Raw genomic sequence first — 12,031 nt, 5'->3', positions numbered from 1 at the left:
GAGGGGTATGCACAATTTCCATTGTTTGACCTTTTTTTTTTTTTTTGGTTGTTAATGTGCCTTGTGTGTTAATTTTTATTATTTTTTTCTCCCCACAGTACTTTGAGGTGCCCTTTGACTCAAATATGAATCGTACCAAAAACAGACCTCTGGTTCGAGGACAAATCAGGTAAGATCCTTCAAAACCTGTATCTCGCTCATGGTCTCTGTTTTAAAAAAACCTAGACTGCATTTTTGGGCATCGCATGTAGATTCACAAATACTTGTATATATTGTATACTTGGTACTCACTTGGTTTTGAAATGCATCCTAGATCTGTGTAAAGAGCCATTGCAGAATAAAAATGGTTTCCTTAGCCTCATTATGTACATCGTTTACTCTCTACATTGTTCTCAAGTAGCCCGGTGTTTGTGTATAGCTGAGCCTGCCGGTATCAGAAACTATATGCCATTGTCTAATATCTGTAGCGCTGGCCAGCCGCTCATGCACCTGTCCTGCGTAACCTGATCCAGGTGTGTGTAGGCACGCCTCTCTCTGTTCTTCCCTTCTCACTCCACTGCTGACAAAGGATGGGTCAGGATGGTCATGCGCCAACAGACTAGTTGATTAGTGAAGTTGAGTAATTTGTGTTTTAGCTTTGGGAGCTTTAGGGTTAAAGGGGTCATATGATGCTGCTAAAAAGAGCATTATTTTGTGTATTTTGTGTAATGAAATGTGTTTATGTGGTTTAAGGTTCAAAAAACACATTATTTTCCACATACTGTACATTATTGTTTCTCCTCTATGCCCCGCCTTTCTGAAACGCGTTGATTTTTACTAAGCTCATCGGTCTGAAAAAGCGAGGTGTGCTGTGATTGGCCAGCTATCCAGTGCGTTGTGATTGGCCGAATACCTCAAGCGTGAGACGGAAATGTTACGCCCCTCACCATACTGTGATGATGCCAGATCTTCTTTATGCACCAAGAGCTTGTAACACTCCAAAGAGAAAAGAAAAATTGAAATCGCATCATATGACCCGTTTAAGGCATTTACAGTTGCAACTTATAAGAAAGGGTGTTAGCATGCAATGCTGTTAGATTAGCATGCTAAATTCTTTCATATTAGGTTAAAAGAGCAGGAATATAACAATGATTTTCTAGGAAGTTAGCATCACCTTGGTTCCATGACAAAAATCCAAAATGATTTTTCCACCAGCTTTTGGATTATTGCAAGCCGTTTGATTCTTACGTTTTATCATATCGATAATCTTTACAAGTGAGCGCAGCATTAATCAATTTTGAAGCCTGAATACAATTGCCAGAAATAACAAGCAAAATGTAGGCTATAAACAAACTACACCAGAGTTACATAACCTAGATGTCATGAAAATTAGAGTAGTTCACTTCCAGAATGAAAATTTCCTGAAAATGTACTCACCCCCGTGTCATCCAAGATGTTCATGTCTTTCTTTCTTCAGTCGAAACGAAATTGAGGTTTTTGAGGAAAACATACCATGATTTTCCTCCATATAGTGGACTTCAAATTGCAGTTTCAGTGCAGCTTCAAAGGGTTCTACGTGATCCTAGCCGAGGAATAAGGGTCTTATCTAGCGAAACGATCGGTCATTTTCAGTCTAAGAAAAATAAAAATGTATATACTTTTTAAGCACAAATGCTCGTCTTGCACTAGCTTGACCTCATGCATTACATAATCACGCACGCATGACGTAGGCGGAAGCACTGACCCAGTGTTTACAAAGCGATCGAGTCAAATGCCCTTTACAAAAAAAAAAAGGTAAAACGACGATTTGAGAAGAGAAGTTGGAGAAGAAAATGAGATGGAGTTTTTGTACCCTACCTTTTTAAACCGGAACTATGCGTGACTTTTCCAACGTGATTACGCAATGCGTGAAAATGTGCATGCTCATCGCAGAGCTTGTGCAAGGCGAGCATTTGTGGTTAAAAACTATATGAATTTTTATTTTTAATTTTTTAGAAAATGACCAATCGTTTCGCTAGATAAGACCCTTATTCCTCGGCTGGGATCGTGTAGAGCCATTCAAAGCTGCATTGAAACTGCAATTTGGACCTTCAACCTGTTGGCCACCACAGAAGTCCATTATATGGAGAAAATTCCTGAAATGTTTTCCTCAAAAAATGTAATGTTTTTACAACTGAAGAAAGAAAGACTTGAACATCTTGGATGACATGGGGGTGAGTAAATTATTTTTGGAAGTGGATTTCTCGTTTAAGCACAAAAATGCATCATCAGCACTCTGTGAGGAAAGTTGCAGACTGGGCTCAATCTTGCATTACCCACATAAGCACCATAGCACAAAATCTGGAACACCTACACTATAGTTCTGTCTAAAGTAGATGATTTAAACAGTCAAGAAGCATTCTGTATCCATCTCTGGCATCTTTACATAGGTATTTGAGTGCAATACCATACCTAACACCACCACACATTTGACAGCCATTACTTTTTGCTAAATGGGTGTATTAGTGGAATTTAACTGAACGGGACCCCTGCCCTCTCTCACTCCCTCGAAGGGTCACTTTCCAACAACAAAAGGGGCAGATCTGTTGAAGTGAGGGTTTAAGAAATTACTCAAGCAGTCACAGTAATCCAAACAGCCCAAACCAAACACCCAGGCTTCTCCTGCTGTTGTGTGTGTATCAAACACACACTCACAAACAAAGACATCATGAGCAACGATGATCCAGAGTGCATAAGAGTGTACATTTCATAATGTCACTGTCAGCTATGTCGACCCATTCCAGCTCATTCTACACCCTAGTATCCTTTTATATTAAATTGCAAAAAGTAGTAGGCCAACAGTTCAGTTTCAAGCTTGTATATGCAGTTGTTTAAAGTATATGTACAATTTTATATATATATATAGTAGGATGTGCAATGTTAAAAAATGTAGAATTGGACTTATCGATCAAGATTTGATTGGATCATAAGCAGCCTTGTTGTTTCTGAGGCAGATTAGATTGTTTGTGTTAAGTAATAAAATATATTTGTGTAAATGTATTTATTAAATAAATTATTTATCATATTAAATAATAAATTGCTTAGTATATTTATGTATTTTAGACTTTTTAAATATTGTATAAATTGATTAACTTGTAACAATATACTACAGTGAGCGCAAAAAGACCAGAAATGATAAGAAATTATATTTTTAATATTTATTTTAAAAAGAAATTCCTCCTGCAATTATTTATGATAGTGACAGTCTGAGTGGTGAAAGGAAAATTAAGGAAATCAAGTGGAAATGCATGCACAATTTTTTAAAATTTTTTTAAGCTTGTGAGATCTATGTTTACTGGCCATTGTCATGTCATGCGTCATCTTTATTTGGAAAATGTATGGCTGTGCAATGAACTCCCTTTCAAACACACAACATTCCTCACAGCTTAAATCCCGGCTCGTTTTCTAAAACCGTTTTGGAGCAGAAGATAAAGAGGTGAGCAGATAAATGGTGCTCTATTTCAAACTTCCAGAAACATCCCCCAGAGCTGCTTAATTACTGTGTGATTTACGCTCGCAGTAGCACGACACTAATTCAGCCGCACTGTAGGAGGTCTGTGCAGGTGGATTAAAGAGCAGCGTTTATATGAAAGCAGACGAATGTGATTTGGCAGCTATCATATGCACTCCATTTCTGTCACTCCAACAACTAAATTGCTTTCCTGAATGTTTACCATACGTCACCGATCCCAGACTGTCAATGACAGGAGGAATTCATCAGCGTCGTAACTACATATCTTCACCTGACACCATTGCAGACACTAGACCCGTACACAAATGCACAACATGCTAACAGTAGAGTCACCTACCAAAACGTGTCATTACACACATTAGATGTGTCCTAGCGCAACCTGTTTACGCCTGAACATGCACTCGTGCGTCTGTCAGTATGTTATTAGGCAGACTTGAGATGACACGGTCCTCTTTGATGTTTGCGTGTGTGAGACTGTCACATTCTTATGAGGTAAGCCTGAAGGCAGAGATGAGCATGAGAGCATCTCTCAGCTGTGAAACCTCTCATTCTCAAGATCGCTTGTACTTTTTTCATGTTTATTTATCCAATGGCTTCTTCATTTGTAATTGTTGTGTGTAGTTTGGGGTTTGTGAGATTTTTGAAAGAATAATGTTTTCTGTAAAAATGACTGTAAAAACAGTAATATGGTGAAATATTACAAAATTACTGTAAAAACAGTAATATTGTGAAATAATACAAATTAAAATCTATTTTATATCTCTTAAAATATTTTTAAAATATTTTAATATATTGCTGCTGTATGTTTTTAAATATTTTGTGGAAACTATGAAATATTGTTTTGGATTATTATCAGGATTATTTGATAGAAAGTTGAAAAGAAAAGCATTTATTTGAAATAAGGCACAGACACAGGTAGGGCCCTATGAAATCCATTTAGTTTTTTCCCAAATTCCATTTTATTTTTTTCCAAATTCTGTTTTTTCCATTTACATTTTTCTGGATTCCCTTTTTCCTCCCCTGTTTAATTTTTTTCTGGACTCTATTTAAATGATTACATTTTTAATGATTATTAATGATTAAGTTTTATTAATCAAAAGGCATGTCTAGTTAATTGAAATCATGAAACTTACACAATTTTTAAACTGCAATTTATTAAAAGTTGAATAAAAATACAAGTTTTAGGGCCCTATTAAACTTGTTTTTTTTCCTCACATGCAGGTTCATGTTTACCAAATTCTATATTTTCCTTTTTTAAATTTCTAGATTACATTTTAATGGTTTAATTACATTTAATAATCAAAGGCATCTCTAATTAATTGATTTTATTTTTTAAAAATGCTTAATTTATTTTCTTCTTTTGGGTATTTAATTTTTTTCAGGTAAATAAAGGAAGCTAATGAAAATAAAACAATTGTATTTATTTATTTGGCAAACAATGTGATGCACAGCAGAGGTTTATGTTTAAAATTAAAACATGGAAGAAAAGTTATTACTTTTTTTAAAAAGAATGTTTTAATAAAAAAGTTATTATTTATAGTAGTAGTACTATTTTTACATTAAGACAAGACATATGGGAATATCATGATAATGACAGTTTAAGTAAACTATTCTATGTAACCGATTTATTTCCCACTGAGCGGCATCGTTGGCATCATGATTTTGGCTTCATTTGGGATTCTTTTTGGATTCCTGGGAAAATCCGCCACGAGACCATGACATCAGATAGATCTGAATGATCAACTCAGAGTGCTTGTTTTATATGCCCCATCAGATGAACAAAAACCTTTGTAACCCTAGATAAATTCAATAATGAATGAACTTGAAATCTTTTTTTTTGTGGTGCATTAGAATAGCCCATTTATTCATGTAGTGTAGGAAATGCCAGTGGCTTTGCTCCTAAAGTTAGTCAGCCTTATCCCTCAAACAACTCATCTCACCCGTTAACTTATGGGACTCATATAGACTCTAAACCTCTCCACCACATAAAACAGCCATAACAATGATAATAACATTAAAATGGAATCTCCTGCTGTTGGGCGGAAAATGTGCCCTCTTTTCCTCTCCGCTTTGGTCTCTGTCTCAGTACTTCTCTAATTTATGGAGCAGTTAGCTGTGAATTTGAACCAGAAGCCTCTGCAAGATTGCAACTGACTGCTTTTAATAAACCTTAGAGGAAGTGGTTGTCCAATAGAGCACAGAGAATAGCGTCTGTGGCCAGGAGAGGTTTAATCTATAGCAGAGACCCACAAGCCTTTGTTTTGATGTGACTCAAAGTACGACACTAAAGCTGCTCTCAGAAACTGATGTTATGTATGTGCTTTACTCCTGCTTCTCTTTCGGACCACTCTTGTCTTTTATGCATCACAATGTGTTGCACGGAATTTCTTGGTTTTATTTATTAGTTTGTCACATTTGGTGGTGGTTTCAGATTTGTAAACCAACGTTATGTATGTGTTCTGGGCCAGTGCATGCTGGTTTGTTTTAAAGAATTAAGAATAAAACCATTTCTTTGTCTTTGGAAATAAGAGTTCAGTGTACTCTGGAAACCAAAACTATACTGAAACTTGCTGACATCAACATTTACAGTCGACTAGATTTGCTGTCCAAAAGCCATTTTACTTTGTAATCTGCCATATTTTTAAGTGAAACAAGATATTCAACAAGAACGAGGCCTAATTTAAATCTGATCAAATTCTATTTTGCTAAAACAATGCCTGAATGTCTGTTTGGTTCTGAAAAATAAATTGACTGTATTTGACACAATGGCCTCAATAACAGTATAAGTATGATCCCTTTAAACTGCACATAGGAAGCATGTTTTTGTTGTTCTGAATTTGTCCTCCTCTGTGTTTCTCTCAGTCCTCTGCATGCCGTGTCATTCGCGCTGGCGTGTGGGATCCCAGGTTTGACCCTGTTGACCCTGGGTGTAAATCCCCTAACTGGCTTCCTGGGCGCCCTGAACATCTTCCTGTACACGTGCTGCTACACTCCCCTGAAACGCCTCAGCATCACCAACACCTGGGTGGGTGCCGTGGTGGGCGCCATCCCACCTGTAATGGGCTGGACAGCAGCCACTGGCTCTCTAGATCCAGGTACAAACTCCTCTTACAAGCACACTAGTGACTACAGTTCCTGCTGACTGACTTTGATAACACATATTTACTCCTGTTCAAATAATTCACCTAAAAATTGAAAACCTATATAGTTATTTTTTTCTCCTGTGGAACTCAAAATGAGACGTTTTTAAGAATGTTCATGTTGCTCTTTTTCCATACATTTATACTGTATACAGTAACCAGCTAAAAGGACAAAACACACACACACATAAAACTGGTTCATATGACTTCTGTGCTGTATTTCAAGTCTTTTGAAGCCATTTCAAAAGTTTGGAGTCTGTAAGATTTTAAAGTCTCTTATGCTCACCAAGTCTGCATTTATTTGATCAAAAATTCAGTAAAAACCGTAATATTGTGAAATATTATTACAATTTAAAACAACTGTTTTTCATTTGAATATATTTAAAAATGTAATTTATTTCTGTGATGTTAAAGCTGAATTTTCGTCTTCAGTGTCACATGATCCTTTAGAAATCATTCTAATATACTGATTTGGTGCACAAGAAGAATTTCTTAGTTGTGCTTAATATTTTTGGTATTTATATTTAACATCAGGATATGTTTTCATATATTAAAATATGCTTCTTGTCTGTTTTGTAACAGATAAAAATGTTAAAAAATGTTGAAAATGTTAAATGTAAATCATAGTACTTGCATTTTATTGCTCGTTTGTTGCTTTTGATTGCTTCTATTATCCTCATTTGTAAGTCGCTTTGGATAAAAGCGTCTGCTAAATGACTAAATGTAAATGTTAAAAATTTGGAGCTGCATTTTTGTCCGTCCCTTGATTTTTACTATAAGGAGAAGAATAGCATTAACTTTCCTCACAAGAACAACTCACAAACATATTAAAATATGACAGATATTAAAAGATTCCTTTAAGGTCCACATTCATCAATTCTCATAGACATTTTTGTTACCTCTAGAGCTGTAAAGTTCTTCTCATAGCACCATATATGGCACTGTGGGCATGGATGATATTACCAGTGTTATTATATACTTTATCATGTGATATCTTCTCTGTTGCCAAAGAGCTAAATGTTAGTGTTTCAACAGGAATTTCCTATCAGGCTCACACTGATATGTGTCCTTAGTCTTAAAAGCCCTCTTTGTGATTGTTCCAGTGCTATCGCGGTTTATCCCACAGTTCAGGGTTGTGCAGCCATTCCAGAGAAGTGAAACTTGATGTGCATGTTCCATATGGCACTTCTGCCTTTTACAGACTCTTCTCCCAGACCATAAGAGGTCTCTGTCCACTTATGAGTGTTGTAGTTACATATACACCCAGCATCCTGTGTTTTTTTCCGAGGACGTCTCTCGTCTCAGATCAAGTGTTTGTGGAAGACAGCAGGGGGTCTTTGGCCTGTTTTGCAAACTATTAAAAGTGCACTGTTGTGGCAACCATGAGATCTGTTTTCACAGGAGCGAAAGACTGAAGTGTTTGTGTGCATATTTACATGTTTTTCCCCAGAGCTTCCATCTGTCTTTTATAGTAGTAGTTTCAGTGCCCTTTCCAAGCATGTGTTTATTAGGATGTGCAAACCGAAATATTGTTACGACCCCATCTAGAGTGAGGTCACAACACGAAGTAGATCAAAACAACTATGACTTCATTCAATATTTTATTTATTTGATGTTGCAGTTTATTTAGTAGAACTTTCTATCTGAGAAACTGCATTTTTAATATATTTTGTGGAAGTGTTAAAGAGGGGTAAATTTAAAGTTAAGAAAGTTAAGAAAAATCTTGATGCCTTTGACCTCATTAATACTGGAGAACTTGCCAACAATCCTCATTGTATTAGGGCCCTATAAAAACTGTTTTATTATTGCCAGATTAAATAAAAAAAAAAAATTTCCCCACAAATTGTTTTCCACTTTAATTAAATTTTTCTGGATTCCGTTTTAATAGTTTCCTTAAATTTTAATAATCGAAGAGGATGTCTAATAAATTGAATTCATAAAATTTGCACAATTCTATAATTTATGATCCTTTCATTTTTAGTTTAATTGTATTTTACTTTTTTTTTTGTCAGATTAAATTTTTCTGAATTCTGTTTTGTGATACATACAGTATTCAGTGGTGGTAATCAAATGAATGCATAAAACTTGAACAATTTAATCTTTTTAAATGTAATCAAATTAATCAAATTTCTTTCATTTCTGTGCAAACAAAGTGCTGTATAACATTTTAAAATTTTCAGTTTACAAAGTTAAATCTTTGTGATATTTAAAAAAAAAAGGTAATTATCTGTATTATTATGATTATTATTGTTAATATTACTTTTGATTAGCATATAAAACATTACTTATATTTTATATAACATATAAAAGCATATATTTAATCAACCAACCTTTTATTTTGGCATGTTGTAGTGAATACCTTTGACTCTCTGTGTGTATCTGACCCTAGTACATCTGTACAGCTCTACATTTGATTTATTCACCCAAATTTGCCAGTTTTCCTTGACATTCTGTGTTATACAGTACATTTATTTTTTCTGCATTGCGTTAATCATAGGGCCCTACTATATATAGTATGTTAATCATTTCCTTTTTTTAAACTCAATCGTAGCCTGAATAGTATGATTTTTGATATGTTTTTTTCCAATTAATTGATTCAATTTTGTGCTTATTTATTTATTGTAATTACTTCACTTAGTGACACCAAACTGAATAAAAAGTATTTTAACTCTGACAGAATTACATTAATTACATATTCCCACTCAACCACGCACTGATCTTATATTTGTAGACTCTGGTGTCAACTGGACTGTTTTCTCAAAGCAAGTTCAAGAACACACAAAGCATAAAAAGATGACCCGAGTGTTTGAGGTCTCTGTCATGTTGCCCTGTGTGGTGTTTCCCAGAGGATTTGTGTTTTCTAAGATCTCGTACACAAAGGCAGCGCTGCATCATGCTCTGCTACCCCTGCACGGGCCGCTGTTTGTGTGGTGTCACCTTTCCACTCTTCCAGCTTCCGAACGCAGGAGAATAGTGTTTGTTTCCTCCACAGCAGGATGTGAAGGAACTCGGACGTCTTTTCAAGTGTTCTGTCGTAGTTACTCTGCACACTCTCATTTCCTGCACTTGCACTTCCGATGGTGTTTAAATGATCTGGGAGATCTTGTTGTTTATTCACTGCTTCTCTTCCTCTCTCTGTCTCTCCAGGAGCACTCTTACTGGGAGGTTTCCTGTTCTCCTGGCAGTTTCCTCACTTTAATGCACTAAGCTGGAATCTAAGAGAGGACTATTCATGCGGCGGGTACCGAATGATGTCCGTCACCCATCCCGGCCTTTGTAAACGCGTGGCCCTCCGCCACAGCGTAGGCCTGATTGGCCTCTCAGCCTTGGGCCCCGTGCTGGACGTCACCACCTGGACGTTCCCCTTAGTCTCTCTGCCCATTAACCTTTACATCAGCTACCTGGCTTTCAGGTTCTATCACTATGGCGACAGGCAGAACGCCCGGAATCTGTTTTTCTGTAGTCTTTGGCACCTGCCCATGCTGCTGCTGCTGGCCCTCACCTGCAAGAAGAGCCGCGTGCCGCAGGACAAGGCAGCTGTGGCTCCCAGCACACCGTCTCTGGCTCTGTAGAGCAAACTCAATCCCCTGCCATATTCATACTGGCTAGATAACTGCTATCAGCCATAAAAATTAATCATCTTGGAGCTAAAAAGACACCAAAAGTTGTGTACCTTGGAGAGAGAAGTCATAACTTCTTTCCATTGTCGTAAAAGTTTCCGTCAGGGAAGAATAACAATATAAAAATCCCTGAATTCACTCAGGTAACTTGTACACAAATGCTCTGTGTGTGTAAATAGATTATATATTTATTTGACGCAGCCCCCTGTTGTCTGTAAACTCGTAGACTGATTTGTGTCTATGTGGATCATTGAAATTAAGACGAAATGTTTTGCTTAGAATTTGCAATTAATGTCACCATTACTGTGGATATTTTGGTTAGATGCAATGTAGGCTTGATAATGGAGAACGGTTTGTTTTCATGCACCTATCAAGTAATTTCCAAGTTTGTTCTCATCTAATTACTTGCTAATTGACATTTTCCAAGTTTTCACTTTCTGAGTCTGTTAATATTTCATTTCGGCAATAAATGATTCAGTAAAGAAACCGCTGAATCTCACTGCAGGCCCGGAAGTCTTTATTCTGCATGAAACTCCGTCCCTCTGAGTCTGAGTTGAGATGTTGAATGGATGAGCCTTCGGGTATTAGCTCCATCAAAGATCCTTACTAGTCAAATAAACTCAGTCAACTCATTTGAACTCCCCAGAACTGAATTACTGTTGATTCATTGAATGTAACAGTGCTGAATATCACTGACTGCAGCCATGCTTTGTTCGTTACTGATTGCTCTCTCCAAACAGCTACATTCACTGCCTTTACGGTTTACCTTCATCTGGCCTCACTGTACCAATGATTTGTGTAAGACACAAAAAGAATGATAGTTCTTATTAAAATGTGTTGTGATCAAGCTTTTGTTTGAGTTTTGATTTGAAATCTTGGAAATGCAATAGAATATCACAATGTACTTATATGCTGCCAGTAGAAACGCATTTGCTTTAATTTTCTTCATTTCATTATTTAACTGTGATAATTTTTCATTTATGGGAAAGCTGTTATGTTTTGCCAATAATTAATTATATATCTTTAAATATATATATATATATATATATATAATAATTTTGAAAGTATTATGCTTTATTGATTGTTTAAAAATACTGTAAAATAACTAATATATTAAAATATTACAATTTAAAGTAACTTTTCTATTTACATTTTTTTTTTAAATGTCATTTATTCTTATGTCATTTTCTGTGAGTCTTTAATGTCCTTCATAAATTCTGATCCTTCATAAATTTTGATATGGATAATTTGGTGCTCAGGAAACATTTATTATCATCAATGTTGAAGTTGATAACTTCAACTGCTATTTATTTATTTATTTTAGGGATTTTGTTAATGAATGGAAAGTTTAAAATAACTTTTTAGATTACTTTTGAATTCTTATCACATAGACTTCAATGGGATTATTAAAAATATATATACATTCTTTACTAACATCATGAAATGCATTAAACATTACATTACAGCAGGTTTTCCAAAACTGTGTGTAAGTGCTAGGCTCATTTAGAAAGGAAATTGTAAAAAATAATAATAAAAGAATCAAATTATGAATAATTTACTGCCATTGTTAATAATGTGTAATCATGTAGTCCATAAAATGTAATATAATCTGATTATCAGCCTTTAAAATGTAATATACTCTAATTACAAGTACTTTACATTTGGAATCTGATTATATAACCCAGATTACATGTAATACAACATATTTATTTATTGCATAAAGTATTTTTGTATGTGTATTATATTTTCTATATCAATAATATTTGTATTGTAAATTTGTG

At 35.4% G+C, this 12,031-nt stretch overlaps 1 protein-coding gene across 1 annotated transcript in view; it reads left to right on the top strand.

Annotated features, from left to right (window-relative positions):
• The window catches only part of cox10 (cytochrome c oxidase assembly factor heme A:farnesyltransferase COX10), a 48,120-nt gene extending 37,031 nt beyond the window's left edge, over positions 1–11,089 (top strand). The window contains exons 6-7 of the mRNA XM_016507126.1: positions 6,353–6,585; positions 9,778–11,089. Of these exons, the coding sequence (XP_016362612.1) occupies positions 6,353–6,585; positions 9,778–10,202 (658 nt within the window). The 3' untranslated portion in view covers positions 10,203–11,089. The remainder of the gene's footprint in view (positions 1–6,352; positions 6,586–9,777) is intronic.
• Positions 11,090–12,031: the final 942 nt, after the last annotated feature.

Source organism: Sinocyclocheilus anshuiensis, unplaced genomic scaffold (assembly GCF_001515605.1).
Source record: "Sinocyclocheilus anshuiensis isolate Anshui unplaced genomic scaffold, SAMN03320099.WGS_v1.1 scaffold1509, whole genome shotgun sequence".
Taxonomy (NCBI): Eukaryota; Metazoa; Chordata; class Actinopteri; order Cypriniformes; family Cyprinidae; genus Sinocyclocheilus; species Sinocyclocheilus anshuiensis.
The sequence above is the reverse complement of the archived record's forward strand: the minus strand, read 5'-3'. Positions and strand labels throughout refer to the sequence as shown.